Here is an 18,061-nt window from a genome sequence, read left to right on the forward strand (position 1 = left end):
TGAGGTAAGTGTTACTCATTTATGTGTGTGCTCTGTCAGGAAATAGAGCATACGTGGTCATGTCAGGAATGCGAAAGGCATGGGGCTCACTTGTAGGCTTCGAGAAGGTTCTAGACAGGCCCCCGAGGGCAGAGACATGCAGCTGGCTGGGCCCCTTTCTGGTGGGATCTGAACATCTCCCTTTGATCCTGGACTTGCCCCTTGCCTAGGCAGCTGGTAGAAAAACTGTTTCTAAAGAAAACACATTGGAATGTTCTGGAATGTTGTAGGCCTGGGAGATCACAAAGAAGACCTGTGCATACACCAACCATACTGTGTTACCTGAGGCCTTGGAGCGCTGGCCTGTGTCCATGTTTGAGAACCTCCTGCCACGGCACCTGGAGATCATCTACGCCATCAACCAGAGGCACCTGGATGTGAGCATCAAGGGTGCAGGTGGCAGCTTGGGGGTGCTGCCCCTCAGATGACCCCTCCTGTCGTTGGGGGTGGAGATGGTGGGATGTACCTGCACCTGGCAGAAGTGGAGGGCCCTCCCGTCCCCCACATGGGGTCATCTGACCTGGGACACATTCCGTAATAGGACTTTGGAGTCCCAGGGCAGTCGCTTGGCAGAGCTGATGGCTTGTCCCCACACCTAGACCCCTGCAGTGTATGTGGGAGTTGTGGATTCAAGTCTTTTTAAAATGTTACCATTCCTGAGTGGGGCCTCACATGTATCTTTTCCTGAAATGCCTTTGTCCTAGGACATCATAGTGGCATTTGGGTGATTTGGAAACAAAGCAGCATCTGTTTTATCTCTGTTGCCTGGAGACAGCAGAATGGTACAAGAATAGGGCACCTTAGGGGCAGCCCCTGTGGCGCAGCGGTTTAGCGCTGCCTGCAGCCCAGGGCGTGATCCTGGAGACCCTGGATCGAGTCCCACGTCGGGCTCCCTGCATGGAGCCTGCTTCTCCCTCTGCCTGTGTCTCTGCCTCTCTCTCTTTCTATCTGTCTCTACGAATAAATAAACAAAATCTTTTAAAAGAAAAAGAAAAGGGCAACTTAGAATCCCGATGTGTTGTAGTTCAGTTTTTTGTTTTTTGTGTTTTTAAAGATTTTGTAATTATGGGAGAGAGCAAGCAGGGGCATGAGTGAGGGGAGGGACAGAGGTAGAGGGAGAAGCAGATTCCTTGCTGAGCAGGGACCTGATGCGAGGCTTGATCCTGGGACCCCAGGATCATGACCTAAGCTGAGCACAGACCCTTCACTGACAGAGCCATCCAGGAGCCCTTATAGTTGAGTTTTTTCACCTTTTGGTAAAAAAAAAGTAGCTGTTCACAACTGGTCAGGCTGTGGTTAAACCCTGCCTAGGCCAGGAGGGCAGCACTCTTGTCTTTTCCTTGTGAGTCACATGGCACACCTTAGCACCAAGGCCCTCTGACTGGCAGGACAGCTTTGCTGAGTCCAGTCCCGCAGTCGGCTCAGGCTCTTCCCTGGGTGGCTGGCAGCAGGGAGGAGCTTCCTCCTGCACTCAGGGCTCTGGGAGGTGCATCCTGGGAGCTTGAATGCACATCCAGGGTGCAGCAGCCTCGGGATTTCCTTGGAGGAGGTGGAACCAGCCGCACGGGCCCGTGGGCCTCCTGCTCACAGCTCTCTGTCTCGGCAATAGCACGTGGCTGCCCTGTTCCCCGGGGATGTGGACCGCCTGCGGAGGATGTCTGTGATCGAGGAGGGGGACTGCAAGCGGATTAACATGGCCCACCTGTGTGTGATCGGGTCCCACGTGGTCAATGGCGTGGCAAGGATCCACTCGGAGATCGTGAAGCAGTCTGTGTGAGTGGGGCCAGTATTTGCCCTGAGCTGGGTATGCTTCCTTCCCAACCCCACATCTGCCTCTGGGGATTGTTAGCCGCAGTGGCTGGGGCACAATTGCTCTGCTGCCCTCAGGGGCACTGACCGAACTGCGTAGGATGTATCAGTGGGTGCCTAGAGACACTGAGGCCTCCAGCTCAGCAGGTGATGTTGAGGTGTGGAGCCTTCTGTCACCAGTGCCCACCTCTGTTCTGTGTCCTCTCCCTCCATCACTGCTAGTCAGGTGCCAGAAGTGCCCCCTTCGGGACAAGGGCCCCATGCCTAGACAGCATGGAGGTTAGGGCAGGAAGAGCCAGGGCTCATCAGCGAGAGGAAGGAGGAATTCCCTACCCTTGCTTGGCAGGTTGTAGTCTTGGAACTCCTTCCCTCCATCCTTGACCCAGACGTGTATGGAGCACCTCTGTGAGCACCAGGTAGATGCCAAGCAGCTCTGTCCATGTGGGGCTTCTGTGTTCCTAGTGCTCACCCAAGGGTTTTGTGTTTGAGTCTTTAATTCTTACGGCAAAGCTCTCAGTGGGGTGTGTCCCCGGTTACAGATGAGGAAACTAAGCCCTGGTTCTCAGGCTCTGCAGCCTACACATCTCCAGTGTCACGGTCACTGTGGAAGATGGCCAGTCCATGCTGCCGCCACTGTGCTTATCACCATGTGGCCAGGTGTGCAGTGCTTTGAATGTGCTGTGGGCCCACTGTCCTCAAAGCATGCGGTAATGCTAACTGCTCTGTGCCCTTTAGAAAACAGCTTCATGATCTTCCAGGGGATTTCCTTATGTTCTCTTGCTCACCTTATTCAAAACACAGGGTTTGTGATCCTTGCCTGTTTCCTGTTTTAGCTTTAAGGATTTTTATGAGCTGGAGCCAGAGAAGTTCCAGAATAAGACCAATGGCATCACACCCCGACGGTGGCTGCTGCTGTGTAACCCGGGGCTGGCCGACACCATCGTGGAGGTGAGATCAGCTGCCTTTGAGTCTCCAGGCAGCTGTGGGCACAGGTAGCACCTCAGCTCTTGCCCATCACCAGCAGGTGCCAAGGGGATAGCGATCACTCCTTTATGTGTTGACCAGCAGTGGCTCTTGGCTGGGGACGAGTGGGGTCAGATTTGGGAGGCACTGGGCCAGGCTGGACAGTTAGTCAGTGACCCCAGGTGCTATGCTGCCTTGAGAACACAGTGGGTGGCTGCAGGGTGGCGTCTGGTGAGAGACTGCCACAGGGACGCTGCCTGTCCTTGCTGTGTATGTCAGGGAAGGCGTCCCTGGGAAAGGAAACGGGATGGCACAGTGCAGATCCAAAGGGCTAACAGGAGGGAGCTGGGAGCACTGAATCTCTCCTTGGGTGGAGGGCTGTGGTCTAGGACCTGGAAGGCCAGCAGTGCTCGGGACCTGGTGAGGCAGGCAGGAGGAAGACAGGTCTTGGAGATGACCAGGGCATTTGGAGGCCAGGAGTTTTCCTTATTATCCTAAACTAGCAACAGGGAGACTTAGCTGGGGACTTGATGAGAGGTGCATTTGGACCTACCACCCAATCAGGAAGTCGCTGGAGGGTGCAGGCCTTGGGGTTGGGTGAGGAGCCACTGGCCCCCCGTGGTCCCTCAGGTTTGTGGTGTGTCTGTGAAGGGGACAAGACAAGGGGTCTGCATGATTGTTGGGGATGTTTGAGCTTGACCAGACTGCAATGTCCAGGTTGGGGAGCAGGCCCAGGTCTGATTGAGAGATAGCCCCGGGTAGGGTGGCCTCTGGTGGTTGTGGCCATGGTGTGGAGGTGTTTCCTGACAGCCAGGTGTTGTAAGAGAGATGCAGGCCTGGGGCCAAGCCAGAGCAGATCCAGGGAGGAAAGCAGAGATAGGGATGACAAAATGGGAGGACGGTCTCCAGGTGAGTCCCACAACAAGCAGAAACCATGTGTCCCTTTATGATCCTGCAGAAAATCGGGGAGGGTTTCCTGACTGATCTGAGCCAGCTGAAAAAGCTGCTGCCATTGGTTGATGACGAGGCACTCATCAGAGATGTGGCCAAGGTGAAGCAGGTAGGCCCAGTGTGGGACAGCAGTCCCGTATCACCTGGGTATCAGACCCGGGTGTCCACCAAGTCCACCTACCCCACTCAGTGCTCAGGTCACGAGGAGGCAGGCGGGCAGGTGCAGATCCTAGAGCGGCCCAAGCACACCGTTGCCTCACACCCTGCCGGAAATGCTCATCCACGGGAGGCACTCCGAGAGTCCAGCCCGTCCTGGCATCTCCGCACGCGGCATGCCAGTGGGTTGCACAAGAGCCTCTTCCCAGGGCAGCCAGCCTCGCAGCCAGACCAGCTGGGGCCCCTGGAGCTCTCCAAACCTGACAGGTGGCAGCCATGACCAAGAACGTGGCCCCTCCTGAGCCTGCCTCTCTGGCTGGGCTGCCACATGGTATTAGGACCCAGAAATAGTCCCTCATCTTGAGTCTTCACGCCCTGCCTGCCCCATGTGTGTCCCTTTAGACCACACTCACAAGTCCCTTTCCTTCTGCTTTTCTTACTCTTCTGCTTCTGTGCAGATTTGCTTTTTGGTCTAGTTTCCCATATATTTCTGCCGCTCCTGGTGTGCGCCCACATTCAGAATCCCTGCCCGATCCCCCCATCCTCGGAAGGCCTCCAGGAGCTTTTGCTCTGCTTTGTGGCTGGATGAGGGACAGACATGTCCCCTTGGCCCTGACCTTGAGGACTTGGGGTTGGAGTATCCCTGTCCTTTCTTCTCCCCAGGAAAACAAGCTGAAGTTCTCTGCCTTCCTGGAGAAGGAATACAAGGTGAAAATCAACCCCTCGTCCATGTTCGACGTGCACGTGAAGAGGATCCATGAGTACAAGCGGCAGCTGCTGAACTGCCTGCACATCATCACACTGTACAACCGTGCGTGTCCCTGGGGTCACCCCACGGGGCTCAGGGGCTGGTTGATGTATTCAGTTTAGTGTTCAGTTCCGTTTAGTTGTTAGCTCTTAGACTTGTCTTGAGTTTTTTGGAAAGCTCTTACTTGCTAGAGACATTTAAAGTATGTTTACCAAAAGTGAAATAGTACATGTTGCTTTATGCATGTACCTTAAACTATTTCAGCAGCATTCAGTTACAGGGGCAAATAGGAATCAAAGAGCCCCTAAAAGTGAATATAAATATTTGCTAGGTTTATAAATAGAATAAAGCTTTAGGGAAAAACTTTGATTTTAGAATTTTGTAATTTAACGCAGTGACTATTAATTTTGAAAACCAAAGGAACCACAAATGCTCTTTTCAAGATATAAAGCTCCTCTCAAGAACATCAGAGCTCCCATTATCCGTAAATAAGACTTGGTCAGGTGCAGGAAGCCGCTTATGTGTGGACAGTTAAGTAACAGGATAGATAATGTTCCGGTTAAGTGTTTCTGATGCTCCTGCCTCCCTCCCTCCAGGAAAGGCCCCAGGTGAGGGCCCATCTGTGCACGTGGCTGAAGGAGGCGCTTCACGATGCCTCCCTGGCCAGAAGCAGCAGTTCACAGAGGCCTTGTTTTGTTTTGTTTTCTTTGCTATGGTTTTCTTCGGTGGTTGGGATTTTCTGCCTTTTCTTTTCCAGTTTCCCAGCGGTGTGCCTGGGCCTCTGTTGGAACCACTGTCAGTCCCCTGTCTGTGAGTGGCTGCGCACCCCTGCCCTCCCTCCCACGCAGTCCTAGGCTCTCTGTGTGGGCCTGTGGGCTTCCCAGTATGGGCCGCTTCTGGGTCCTGCAAGCCCCGCTCTTGTACCAGGCAGGCAGCTGGGGGCTTGTGCCGTTTCCACCCCATCATCTGTGCTGCTGTCCCTGTCCCCGACTCCGTCTCCGTCTCTTCTGTGGATGAACACATTCAGTGCTCACCACCAGTCCTTTTTGCAAAGCCCTTCTGCTTGGATTTCCCTCTGGCTTACTCCAGCCGCTCGTGGGAACTGCACTCTGAGTTCTTGCTTATTCAGGACATGTAGGACAGTTTGCAGGTGACATACTAGGCTTCACTTTCTTTATTGGAACATCTTTTAGGTCCGTCCCTGCACTGTCCAGAGGGTGGGACATTGGCATGTCGTAGTGTCAAGTGCATGTGCTGACTCTCTGTGCCAGGTGTTGTGGGTCAGTTTTCCTGGATGCTCAGGGCATTCTGAATGCATTGGCTGAGGTCCTGTATTATTTCTAGGAAGGTCTTTCTTTTTTCTTTCTTTCTTTCTTTTCTTTCATTTTGTTTCTTTTCTTTTCTTTTCTTTCTTTTTTTTTTTTTTAACAACAGATACTCAATTTCTCAAAAAGGTTGAGTTAAGCATCGCAGTGGTGACTTCAACCTCAACTCAGGGCTTAGTACTGATGGAGGTAATCTGCTTAACAGTCTCAGATCAGTGGGTCACCTGTGGATCCTCATCTGAAAATGATCCCAAGTCTTAGGACCTTCACCACACGGAATTTTTCTTGAACTGGTCCTTCATTTTGAGATTCTTTTCCTTCGTGCTCTGATGAAGTCAACACATACCTATTACAAAGATTTTACATTGCAGCTGGTTAGAGTAATTCTAATTCGGTGAATTGGCCACCTTTGGTTCCCTGGGTGTCTTCCCAGAGGCTTCCTGCCTGACTTGTTCCCTGGGGAGAGTGAACGGCAGTGAGTCAGGAACAGGAGTTGGGTGTCTGAGGCTCTGCTGTAGTTGCAACCGCGTCTGCCTCAAAGAGCTCCAGGAAGGTTTCTTGAAGGGTATTTTAAACATTTGTTTGGTGCCGCTATTTTGGTTTCCTCCTTCCCAGACTCCAGCGAGGTATGTGCTGGCTTCCTTCTACCTATCTTCTTCTTGTCTCTTGATTTCTCTCCAGACATTACCAAAGGTATTTCCTTTTCTGCCATCTTGTCCGCTTTTTCTTGTTTCCATCCTGTGTGTGTGTGTGTGCGCGTGTGTGTGTGCGCGCTTTAGTGTCTCGCCTCCCTCTCGGCGTCTTTTCACCTCTGTGTCCTGCAGGTCTCATTTCACGCACTGCCGTTTCCTAGCCTCCCCCTGGTATCTTGGTTGGGCGCTGTGGACTCTTTGGAGCGGATGAGCTGATGCCATCACAGGCTGCAGATTCTTACAGGGAGGCCTGTTCCCCTTCTCGTCCGTCTATAGCCAAGCGGCAGATTCTTGTTACTGGCTGAATCTGCACCGCCCAGGGCTACCAGCAGGGGCTCCATGGAGCCCAGGGCAGCCACCGGCTTCCTCTGTCTCCCCAAGCCCAGGCTGGCAGGAGGCCGTCTGCCCTGGCCCCTGACTTCTGGCTCCCAGGATGTTGGACCCTCCCAGCAGGTTTCCCTAGGGGAGAGGCCCAGGTGAGGTCTGCCTTCCTGTACCCCAGGACTCCGGCTGGCCCTGCTGACAGCTCCCCTGGGGGTTGGGTCCCAACATCCCACCCACCTGGGGAGTTTGTGTGTTTTTCTGAGTTTTGGTGAAAATGGAATTTGTGTTTTGTTTTTTCCTCATTTCCCCATTGTTCGTCTGATTGCCGGAAGTGGGAAATTTCAGAACTAAGGGACAGCCATGTTCTTGGTAGGACCTGGAGTCTGTGGTTAGAGCTCAGCCATGATTCTCACTGCTCTGGTTGGCTCCTGACCTCTGGTGAATGCGCTGCAAAGTTGCCTCACCCCTCTCTGTAGACACCTCGGCACCTCTCCGTTATACACTGAGGGCCAGGGGCTTGTGCCCTGACCCTCTGGCTGCCCCCGTGCAGGAGAGTTTCAGGGTCTCACTCATGCCCCTCAGGGGGTGGCAGTGCCAATTCTATGATCCCAGAGTCCCCTCTTTTCCAAGTATCCATCATGTGCAGAGGCCTTGACAGACAGTGACTAGACCCAAGCCACCCTCCTGCTTTGGGCTGTTGTGGGAACAGAGGTACAGCTTTTCCTGTGAGTCTTTTGGAAGAATTTGTTCCTGGGCTCCTCCCTCACCAAAGTGGGATATAAATGCAGAATCTAGGGGGCTTATACCCTTTTTGTAAGCAAGAGTTCCCAGCAGACACACAGGGGCCCGCTGGCTGTACCCTACCACGTGTATTGGGGTTGCTCTGACCCCCAACAGGAGGCTGATTGGCACACCACATCCCAGAGCAGGGCTTTGTCAGGCTTTAGTGCCTTATTTGAATCTCTCATTTGTCCTGCAGGAATAAAGAAGGACCCAGCCAAGGCCTTTGTGCCCAGGACCATCATGATTGGGGGCAAGGTGAGGTGATATCCTCTTTGCTCCTTGCTTGGTATTTAACTTGAATGCACAAACCACCATGCTTTTTATGCTAACCTGAGTGCCAGTTGCCTGGTGGGCCGGACACTGCAATGGCTCAGAGCCAGCACACACATGGAACACCAGAGGTCCTTACTTCCCCAGGTGTGCTTGTGGACTGAGGTGACTCAGTGTCCATCAGCTCAGCAATAGGAGGGAGCTGCATGGGCCCCCTGCCTGCCAAGCACATGAAAGTGGGAGGTCTGCAGCCCCAGGGGGCTTGCTGGCCTTCCATCTGATAGGGCAGTGCCATTCCTTGCATAACCACCACTCTTCTGCACCTGTGCCTGCTCTTAGGCCCCAGCATGCTGCCCACTGACTGCCTTGCACTCGTGTGCTGAGTGGGCGTAGATTGCTGGCTGCTCCATCAGCCAGATGTGCAGCTGCTGGGAGCTCAGCCTAGCTTTATTTCCTGTGTTCACAGTGGTGCATGCTTTTGGACATGCAATCGAGGAGTCCTAGTATGCTGCCGTGACTCCTTGGTGGGTCTCCTCTCCACGCTCTAGGGCCGGTATCCCCATCCTCTGCCACTTTTCCCCAAAAGCCTCAGCATCATCAGAGAACATGAGGACACTGTGGGGTGTTGCTAATTCATGAGTAGCTATGGGGCAGAGCCCGGGCACTGTGCTCCACCAGCTGAAGCACACATGAGGGTGGACAGGAGGTTTGAGCACCTGTCTGGGGCCAGCAGACGAGGGCACCTCCTTGGCCCCCAGCCCTCCCCCAGCACCGGCCATTTCCTCAGCCCAGGGTGCGGGCTTTCCAGCAGTCTTTTTTTTTTTTTTTTTTGGCTTTTAAAAAAAATTTTATTTATTTATGATAGTCACACAGAGAGAGAGAGAGAGACAGAGACATAGGCAGAAGGAGAAGCAGGCTCCATGCACCGGGAGCCCGACGTGGGATTCGATCCCGGGTCTCCAGGATCGCGCCCTGGGCCAAAGGCAGGCGCTAAACCGCTGCGCCACCCAGGGATCCCTCCAGCAGTTTTTAAAATATTCATTACTAAGATTTTTCAGCTTGGAGAAAAGTAGAAAGAATGGTAATAGTATCCATACACCTATCCCAGACTCCTTCAGGACCATTTAAGAGTTGGTTCCAGATGTAGTATCACCTGTAAATGCTTCACCCGTGTTCCCAATGATATTTTCCTCCCAAACCACCGCAGATACAGGCTCTTTCTACCACCACCACATGATAGGGTCTTCACATGTAGATGGCAAAGTCCTAAGTATCTGGAGCAGTTTGTTTGGCTCTGGACCCTGGCAAGGGCCTAAGCTGGCCACTGCTTGCTGTCTGCTGAATCTCATCATCGGGAGCTTCCCACATGCCTGCATCCTCTCTGTCTGCAACTGATTTGCTATGGAGGTTGGGTTGTGTGTCTTCCCCAGACACCCGTCTGGCATGTCCTAGTATGTTCCTTAGTTCCCGGTTTCTGAGAAGTGGGTAGTTCTAAAAGTCCTCCTCCTTTGATCTCATTTCTAAAGAACTGACGAGTCAGAACAGGTTTGAGGCTGACAGGTTTCAGCACAGGCTGAGGTAGCACATGTGGCGGGTAGCCCCGGCCCAGCATGACCACAGTGATCAGCACAGGCCCCAGGACCCTCTGAGGACCCTGTGCTGCCCTGAGCACAAGTGTGTTCATGCTGAATTTCCTGTCCGTGTCCAGGCGGCCCCCGGTTATCACATGGCAAAGATGATCATCAAGCTGGTCACATCCATCGGCAACGTAGTCAACCATGATCCTGTTGTGGGCGACAGGCTCAAAGTGATCTTCCTGGAGAACTACCGAGTGTCTTTGGCTGAGAAAGGTAGGCCCTGGGGGGCTGCATGAGGCAGGAAAGCCCGCTCCTGCCCGAGTATGAAATGGGTGGTCGCTGCTGGTCAGGCAGATGAACGCTGCCCTGGCCACCAGGCTCTTCTGGCCAGCGGTGACCTTGGTTCTAGCAGTGAAAGGCTTTGGGGGACCTCCCTGCCCATCACTTAAGTGCAGAAAATGATTGTCCACCACCGACATCCTTTGTTTCTATCCTTCCTCACTTACTGTGACCTTGCTCCTCTCCTGTCCTCTGTTCCCCAGCATTCTTTCCTGCTCTTCCAGCTTGTTCTTGCTGGCAGGATATGCTTCCAGGGTGGGCCTCCTCCCACCCCCTGAGGATGCTTCTGCTGTCAGCCTCTGTGTGCTCTCAAGGGCCTTGCCAGCCTCCGATCTGGGCTGGCATCTGCCTCTTCCAAGGCAGCTGGGGCCTGGTGTCCCACCCCATGTTGAGAGTTTAGTCTGGGGCTGTCCTTCAAGGGCGTATGCTGCCATCTGGGGCAGTTCCTGCAACCAAATATGCCTTGGAGTGTGACTGTCCTGAGCTGGACAGGGCTTTCTAAACTGGCCACTCCCTGAGGCCCTGGCAGGAACCTGGAAAACCTGAGCCTGGAATCCTGGCTCAGAGCAGTAGGCACTTCTGTAACTCCCCAGCTGCTGCCCTTTGCACTGAATAACTCTCCCCTCTCAGGCCAGCTCGGCCGGGTCATCAGACGGTCTCTGGTCCCTCAGCTGTCACAGACCATACACGGCTTAGGGTCAGTACTGTGGTTCTTCACTGAGCTTCTGAGGTACCTTACAGCCCTTTGCTGCCTGGAACTCCTCCCTCCTCGCTGTTCTCTGGGGCCAGCTGGCTCCCAGGCACCTTTAGAACCGGCCTTGGGGTTCCTGGTGTGGAGTCTCAGAGCCAGGGTCTGGATCCCCCAAGTGCTCCCCAGCTCTTGAACTTGCTGCAGCAGAGGGTCTGCTGTCACGTCAGCTCATGGGGGCTGGAGATGCCCGTATCTGCCTACCCTGGTCCTTGGCCTTGAACAAAGGCTGGACTCTGACCTTTGCTGACCCTGAGTGCCAGCCACATCAGCTCCACGAACACGAGGAGAACGTGGGGGCAGGGATGCCAAGGCAGAGTAGGACGAAGCCTTAAGGCCCAGCATTTGGGTGGTCATCATGGCGGGCTCTGCCCAGTCTGAATACAGCATAGGGGGGCTTGTGTGCATGTGAAGACAAGGAAATCACCCCACTCTCCTACTTCTTTGGTTCTTTAAGAGTCTAGATTCTGAAGTGCCCTGAGGAGCCTTATGGGCTGATGGCAGGAGACAGAACTACTGATGTGGTAAAAGGGAATGATAACGCCCAAGGCCAGAACCACAGGCCCCTAGACGATGGTTGGGCCTGGTCCCTGGAAGCTTTCAGAACACAGGTCTTCTGCTACCTTGGGTCTTCTCAGGAGTCACCATCTTGGCCTCAGATGGCCCTGGATCAGGAACGGAAGTCCTTACAGGCCAGCAGGAGTGAGCTGCAGGGCTCAGGCCCATCCTGGAGTGGACAGGAGGTGGTGCCCGCTCTGGGAACACCAGCCATGGGCTGGAGGAGGGCGTGTGGTATCCCTACACAATTCCCCTTGCTCTTGTGCTGTGAGCAGCCTGTGATGACGTACCTTCTCGTCCACCTGCTTGCAGTGATCCCCGCGGCAGACCTGTCACAGCAGATCTCCACGGCGGGCACCGAAGCCTCGGGCACAGGCAACATGAAGTTTATGCTCAATGGGGCCCTCACTATTGGCACCATGGATGGCGCCAATGTGGAGATGGCCGAGGAAGCCGGCACTGAGAACCTCTTCATCTTTGGCATGCGTGTGGAGGATGTCGAGGCCCTGGACCAGAAAGGGTGTGTGTCTTTCCCTCTGCCATTGAGGGCACAGCAGCATCCTGGGCACTGCTTGGAGCATGGGGGGGTGGGTAGTGGGGGTGGAGCTGAGAGGGCTCTGGGAGCCAGGCCTGCACTTGCTGGGGGAGAGGCCCGCCTGGTGGATGGGTGGCTGTGGCATGGTGGCCGAGCTTCCCCCCGTCCAGAGCTCCCATGGGCTGTCCCAGGAGGCTGGCTTGGGCGGCAGCTGGCTGCTCTGTGCTGGTCTCCACTGGCCCAGTCTGGGTTCAGAGAGAGTTTTTAAAAGGGCAGAAGACGCCCGTCTCTGGAGGGAAAGCCTTGAGCACTCTGGGCCAGTGTGGGGATTTGGGGCTGGCCTACTGCTGAGATTCCCTGGCCAGATTCTGTACAGTAACCCTATGGTCTTGGAATAATTTCAGGTTTACAGAAGAGTTGCAGAGAGAGCACAGAGCTCCGTAGACCCTTCTGCTAATTCCCCTGTTGCTTACAACTTCTAGAGTGGAACATGGTCAGAATGAGCTCACCAATAGTGGCGCAGTGTCATTTATTAAAGTTCATGCTTCATTCACTGCTTCCCCACGAATATCCTTCTCTGTCCCCGGTTCGCGTCCAGGGCACCCCCGTGTTTTGACGGCAGGTCTTCTGTCTCCTTTAGTCTATGACATGTTCTCAGCCTTTCCTCATGTTTCATGACCTCCGATACTCTCGAGTCTGGCCCCAGCTTGATTCTGAGCAACAGTTGAAAAGACAGAATTGCCTAACTGCCTAAAAGTTCTCAGGGAAATTGGTGAGGCCTCAGGGACCAGCTGAGTGAAAACCCAAATGTCACCTAAAGTCACACTTGAGAGTGAGCCAGATGGCTCAACCTGAGAGCAGCACACTCCCCCCATGTGTCCTTTTCCACCTGCTTCTCATTTGGGCTCTCTGCCCTATCCCATGTCCTGGGAACTCACATGCTTCCACCCCCCAGACTCCCTGATAGCTGTGGCCCTACAGGTGAACACCTGGTTTTCCTGGTCATTGTCATGGCGCCAAGAGGCAGGGTGGTGGCAGGGAGCAGGGTCAGAGGTAGAGACGGCGTGCAGCAGGCAGGTTCTCAGGCAGCCTGCCGCCATCAGAGCATGGTGGCGGTGCACGTGCGACCGCAGGTCTTCCAGTAACCGCGTTTCTGTGAGCCGGGAGCCCTGGGATTCAGTCTGCATGTCGGGCGCATTGCTGCCTCTTCAGGGCCCAGCAGTGCGTGTGGCCGGGCTGCCAGTGCAGGCCTCCCAGGCCTGGAGCCATCTGGGACCAGGGGTTGCGTGCCCCGTACAGACACGCCGCCCCTGCCCGCAGAGGCTGACACCTGGCGCCCCCTCCCTGCAGGTACAATGCCAGAGAGTACTATGAGCGCCTGCCCGAGCTGAGGCAGGCTCTGGACCAGATCAGCAGCGGCTTCTTCTCTCCCAAGGATCCACACTGCTTCAGGGATGTTGTCAACATGCTGCTGAACCACGACAGGTTCGTTCTTATGTCCCTTCCTACCGGCAGGTCACACAGGTGGGTCATCTTCCTGGTGGGTGGTAGGCTGTGCTTTAGGGGTGACCCCCGGCCTCCCAGCCCAGCCTCCCAGGCAGAGGCTCAGACCATTGACCTGGACCGGCTCAGCCACAACCAGGGCCTGCAGGGGCCTCTGCAGGTGCTTAAAGGCAGGGGCACCCTGGCGGTAGGGATTGCCAGCTCATGGTCCACCCTTGCCGGCACTGGTTGGCCCCCCAGAAGGGCATGGTGAGCAGAAGGTGGCTTCTCGTGGGGCTGGTGGAGGCAATTCCTGAGCTCTCTCTTCCCCAGAGAGAACGGTGGTGTGGGCAGGATGCCCCAGAAACTTCTGGAAGGCGGTAGGGCAGGGGGCTGTGCTTCACAGTCCCAGCTGAGGCAGATGTTGGGCAGTGTGGAATTACCCTGTGACACAAATTACAACGTAGTTAATGTTTTGTTACAATGTGTCTACACGTGGTTATAACGTCCCTGCAAGTCAGCAGTGCTGCCTGTCCTCCTTGACGGTTCTTTGCTCCACCCTGTTGGGAAGAGCTGAATCTGCTAAATGCTGAGAACTGACCTGTTCCACTCTCGGTTGCCTTTGGGTTGGTTTCCTCTGTTGCTCTTCAGTGAGGGCTGTGAGCAGGTGTCAGACCAAATGGCAGCCCCCCACGTCACAGGGCTAGGAGTGTGGCCCTGGCTCAGACTGTGATCACGGAAACATTGTTCATGGTTTCGTGAATTGTCTGCATTTCCTTGTTCCCAAGTCCTACAGTTTTGTCCACCACATCCTTTCCCTATAGATCACCAGGTCTCGGCCCAGGTGGGCCCTGGGAACAGATGGCTGCTCGGAGCCTCGCTGTCATCCTGGGAGGTGGGGTCAGCAGGAGGCCTCTCCGCCTGTGCTGTTCAAAGGGACCCCAGCCCCCAGCCCCACCGGGGACGATGCATTGTTTACAATCCCTTCTTTAAAGAAACGGCTTACGACAAGGTTTTTATAGGACAGTATCCCCAGATCAGAAGTACTACTCATAGAGCTACTCTGCGGCCTGATAGACGCCATCATCCCGAGGTGTGGGAACTGGAGTGGCTGTAGTCTGGTGGCCCGTTAGCCAGTCTCTGGCTTGTTACCTACCACGGTGGCCTAGTCTCCTATCTCCCGTTTCAGGTTCAAGGTGTTTGCAGATTATGAAGCATACGTGGCATGCCAGGCCCAGGTGGACCAGCTGTACCGGGTATGACTGTAGGGCCCCGGAGCTGGTGGGGCAGCCTAGCAGGGGAGCAATGGGCGACATCTCTGAGGTCCAGTCCTGGGAGGCCACGGTTCATCCTGTGGCCCAGGGCAGGGTGGCTGGGGGTTTGTCAGGCTGAGGTGCCTCGTGGACGCGGGCTGGCCAGGGCTGCTTCATCACTTCCTGCTCAACCCCTGGGGCCAGGCTGCCATCCACGCTGGCATCTGCGTGGCCAGTCACACCAGCACAGAAGGCAAGTGAGTGGGGCAGGAGTTTCCTTTGTGCGGACGGCAGAGGCAGCCCCAGCCCATGGTCTGAGTTCCCCTGCAGCGTCATCGGGAGGGTGGGGGGGTGGGTGCAGAGCCACGAAGACGTGTGTGCACAGAAAAACTGGTTTAACTGTGAGAATGCCCGCTTCCTAGAAGGGTGCAAGCTTCTGTGTTAAGTAGAGGGAGGGACACATAGCCGTAAGGAGTGGCCTTTGTGAGGCCAGGCCGCCGCAACCAGCTCCCTGCTCCTTAGCGAGGTGGACAAGGGCCCCCCTCATCCATTTCTGTGTGGAGCATGTGCCAGCCTGTACCCTGAGGGATTGGGCACATCCATGCGGGGTCTCGTAGTCATAAGGGCCTGAGCCTGGGAGGTGAAGGAGGGTGTCCGTCCCTCATACCCACTGCCTCCCCTTCCTGGGGTTTTCTGGACACCCAGCCCGTGCGCCTCACCGGGGGTGGCAGTGGGAGAACTCTGGCTGTGCGCCGAGTTGTGAGATGGATTATTAACCAGGTTCTTGGATGAGGCCTGAGGGGTGTGTGTGTTCCTGATGCTACGGTCCTGGCCCCCCCACCCCACCCACAGGGAAGCTGCCTGCCCTTGGGGACCTGTCAAAGAACAGGGGATCCCGGGAAACCAAGTGACCCGGCAGGGCTCTGGGGGAGCCTTTGCTCCTGACATGGGCCTCAGCAGTCTGCCCTTTCTGGAAGGCTCCTTTCAGTGCTGGCTCATTTGGGGGCGGGGGGGTGGTGAGCTGTGGACGGGAGAGCCCCTGGATCCACTTGGTGGTTGAGTACTTGCTTGCTGGTGTTTGTCACACCAGCCGTGCCCTGAGGTTGTGGCACATTTTGAGGCTCTTTGCCCCTCTATCTAGTCATTTGGTAGCTTTTCTGGTCAGCGAGGGGTTGATGGCCACTTCCCTTTGTTCATCAGGCTGCCTGGAGGCTGAGAGCTCATCCGGGAATAGTCCAGAAGGCTATCCTGTGTGGTGCCTGAGATCACTCAGCCTGTCCTTCCCTCTGCAGAACCCCAGGGAGTGGACCAAGAAGGTCATCAGGAACATCGCATGTTCGGGCAAGTTCTCCAGCGACCGGACCATCACGGAGTACGCCCGAGACATCTGGGGCGTGGAGCCCTCCGACCTGCAGATCCCACCCCCCAACCTCCCCAGGGATTAGCCCCCTCCCGGCCACCGCCTGCTTGTTGCAGGGTTGTTTCTGGAGAGCCTTGAGGATCGTGGTCGTGGCTTAGGGTGAGCCAGGAAGGAAGGGTGCAAGAAGTGAGATGCTCCCCAGTGTCCTGCAGGAAAGCAGAGCGCACAGCCCCGGCCAGGGTGCCCCGCAGCTATAGCTCACCTACCTGAGGAGGTGGGGAAGTGGGAGCCGCGGGCTGGGCTCCTCTGAGAACTTGCACGCACCTGGCAGTGAGCTTGTTTTTAGCTTTTTTTTTTTTGTGCATGTGTGTGTTTTTTTTGTTTTTAGCTTTGAGCCTCTGGATTCTGGGGTCTGGGCAGGCAGCTGTGGCCAAGCCCGGGGAGCTGGCCACAGCTGTGGCCTCCTGGTGTCTGCAGCCGCGGCATGGGTGCCCTGGCCCCGGGTTTCCAGACTGATAGATGGGGGAGGACACCCGCGTCTGGCATCTGGGGGTCCTTGGCTAGGACGAGGCTGGCTGATGCAACATTAGGTTTTGCTTTTTCAAGAGGAAAATCAACTTCATGGGAAAACGAAAATGGCTAAAACCTGTTTTTGTTTTAGTAACTAAAGATTGTACTTCTGAAGTTTTGTGCTTGAGAGACAATGCCAGGATGTTTTGCCCAGCCTGGGGCCCCGGGGGTATGCCCCTGCCGTGTCCTGGGGGCTGCGTCTCCTGTCCTTCACTCCAGGCCAGCCTCCCTCGCCCGCCCTTTCTGCCGGCATGCCTGCCATGGAAGGGACGGAGCAGGCCCAGAAGGGAGCCTGCTTTGTACTCTGCCTGGGCGGAGGCTGGTGGGGGCAGCACCCCCAGCACCCTCCCACAGGCTCTGCCCTCACTCCGGGTCCTGACTGCTCACAGAATCGGCCCACAGACGACCTACTCACGTGCACGTCACCAGAGCTGCAGGTCTGCTGGGGAGGCCCGTGTTCAGCGCCTGTGGTCACCCCCCCACCCCCTCCTGCTGTCCTGTCTCTTGGGCCATGTGTGACCATCACTGTGCCACTTACTGTTACTGCCTTGTGTGAGACACCGATTAAACCTTCCTGCCTGTGCTTGGCCGGCCTGGCCCGTGTTCCATTCTGCGCCGTGGGCAGGGTGGGGGCTCATGCCAGGCTCAGGCCTCAGAGCCTCCCTCGGAATGGCCTAGGCCCTGGGATTAAGGACGGACCAGGTTCTCCCACCCCGGCCATGAGAGGAACGTGGAGTATGTGCCAGAATCACCAGCTCGTGAAAGGAGCCTCAGATCTGCCATCAGGGTGTTAGCACTGTTGGTGCAGACTCATTGCTGCTTTTGCATGTCTCTTGTCACCCACTCCTGGCCCTGGGGACGAGGGCACATCCCCCTGGAGCCGTCTGGGATCTGGGGGCGCCTAGTGGCTCCCAGGACACACATGTAAACCACAGAATTGACGGCTGTGCGTGTCTGCATCTGTTCCTTCTGTTCCCCCCTAAGACTGGTTCTGTATCGTTGGGGGTTACAAATGCCACAGCCCACGGTTCGGTTCAGGCTTCGTTAATCACTGGGGGGGGGGGAGGGGCTTGGAACTGATGAACCGCCAGGAGCGAGCGAGGGCCCCGTCCCTGCTTCCTGCTCCTCAGCCCGCCTGTCAGGCCTGTCAGACCTGTCAAAGTACCGCAGCCCAACTTCATGGCCTGCCTCGCCCCCAGGAGGGAGCTGGGGGGGCTCACACAGACTGACGCGGCTGCGCAAGCGGCCCTACCTCGAGGCTTCTGTCACCCGGCACAACAGTTACTGGGGAACACGGTGTGGGGGGGCCATGCGTCTCCCTGAGGATGGGGTGCGCTGCCGCAGGCAGGGCTCGTCCCCAGGGGAGACCCAGGAGGCGGCAGGGGCCTGTCCAACAGGAAGCACATACACCTGGCATGAACACACCTCGGGGGAATCTGTTTCAACCCATTTGTCAGAGGCCTGGTTTCCCGGATGTGAGTATCACTGGGGGCAGCTTGCAGGTGCCTGCCCCTGCGTCGGCACCTGGGCCCCCAGGCAGGCTGAGGGCGAGGCCCTCCATGCCCCGGGGGAATCTGCG

The 18,061-nt window shown here is 55.9% G+C and overlaps 1 protein-coding gene across 2 annotated transcripts in view; it reads left to right on the forward strand.

The window, feature by feature from the left end:
• The window catches only part of PYGB (glycogen phosphorylase B), a 53,744-nt gene extending 36,679 nt beyond the window's left edge, over window positions 1-17,065 (forward strand). The window contains exons 10-20 of one of the 2 annotated variants that reach the window (XM_049100043.1): window positions 270-416; window positions 1,649-1,812; window positions 2,682-2,796; window positions 3,770-3,871; window positions 4,582-4,729; window positions 7,987-8,045; window positions 9,769-9,910; window positions 11,595-11,802; window positions 13,168-13,302; window positions 14,489-14,555; window positions 15,753-17,065. In XM_049100043.1, the coding sequence (XP_048956000.1) occupies window positions 270-416; window positions 1,649-1,812; window positions 2,682-2,796; window positions 3,770-3,871; window positions 4,582-4,729; window positions 7,987-8,045; window positions 9,769-9,910; window positions 11,595-11,802; window positions 13,168-13,302; window positions 14,489-14,555; window positions 15,753-15,815 (1,350 nt within the window). In that variant the 3' untranslated portion in view covers window positions 15,816-17,065. The remainder of the gene's footprint in view (window positions 1-269; window positions 417-1,648; window positions 1,813-2,681; window positions 2,797-3,769; window positions 3,872-4,581; window positions 4,730-7,986; window positions 8,046-9,768; window positions 9,911-11,594; window positions 11,803-13,167; window positions 13,303-14,488; window positions 14,556-15,752) is intronic. The other variant, XM_025461505.3, reaches the window with a different exon arrangement.
• The last annotated feature ends 996 nt before the right edge of the window (window positions 17,066-18,061 follow it).

Source organism: Canis lupus, chromosome 23 (assembly GCF_003254725.2).
Source record: "Canis lupus dingo isolate Sandy chromosome 23, ASM325472v2, whole genome shotgun sequence".
Taxonomy (NCBI): domain Eukaryota; kingdom Metazoa; phylum Chordata; class Mammalia; order Carnivora; family Canidae; genus Canis; species Canis lupus.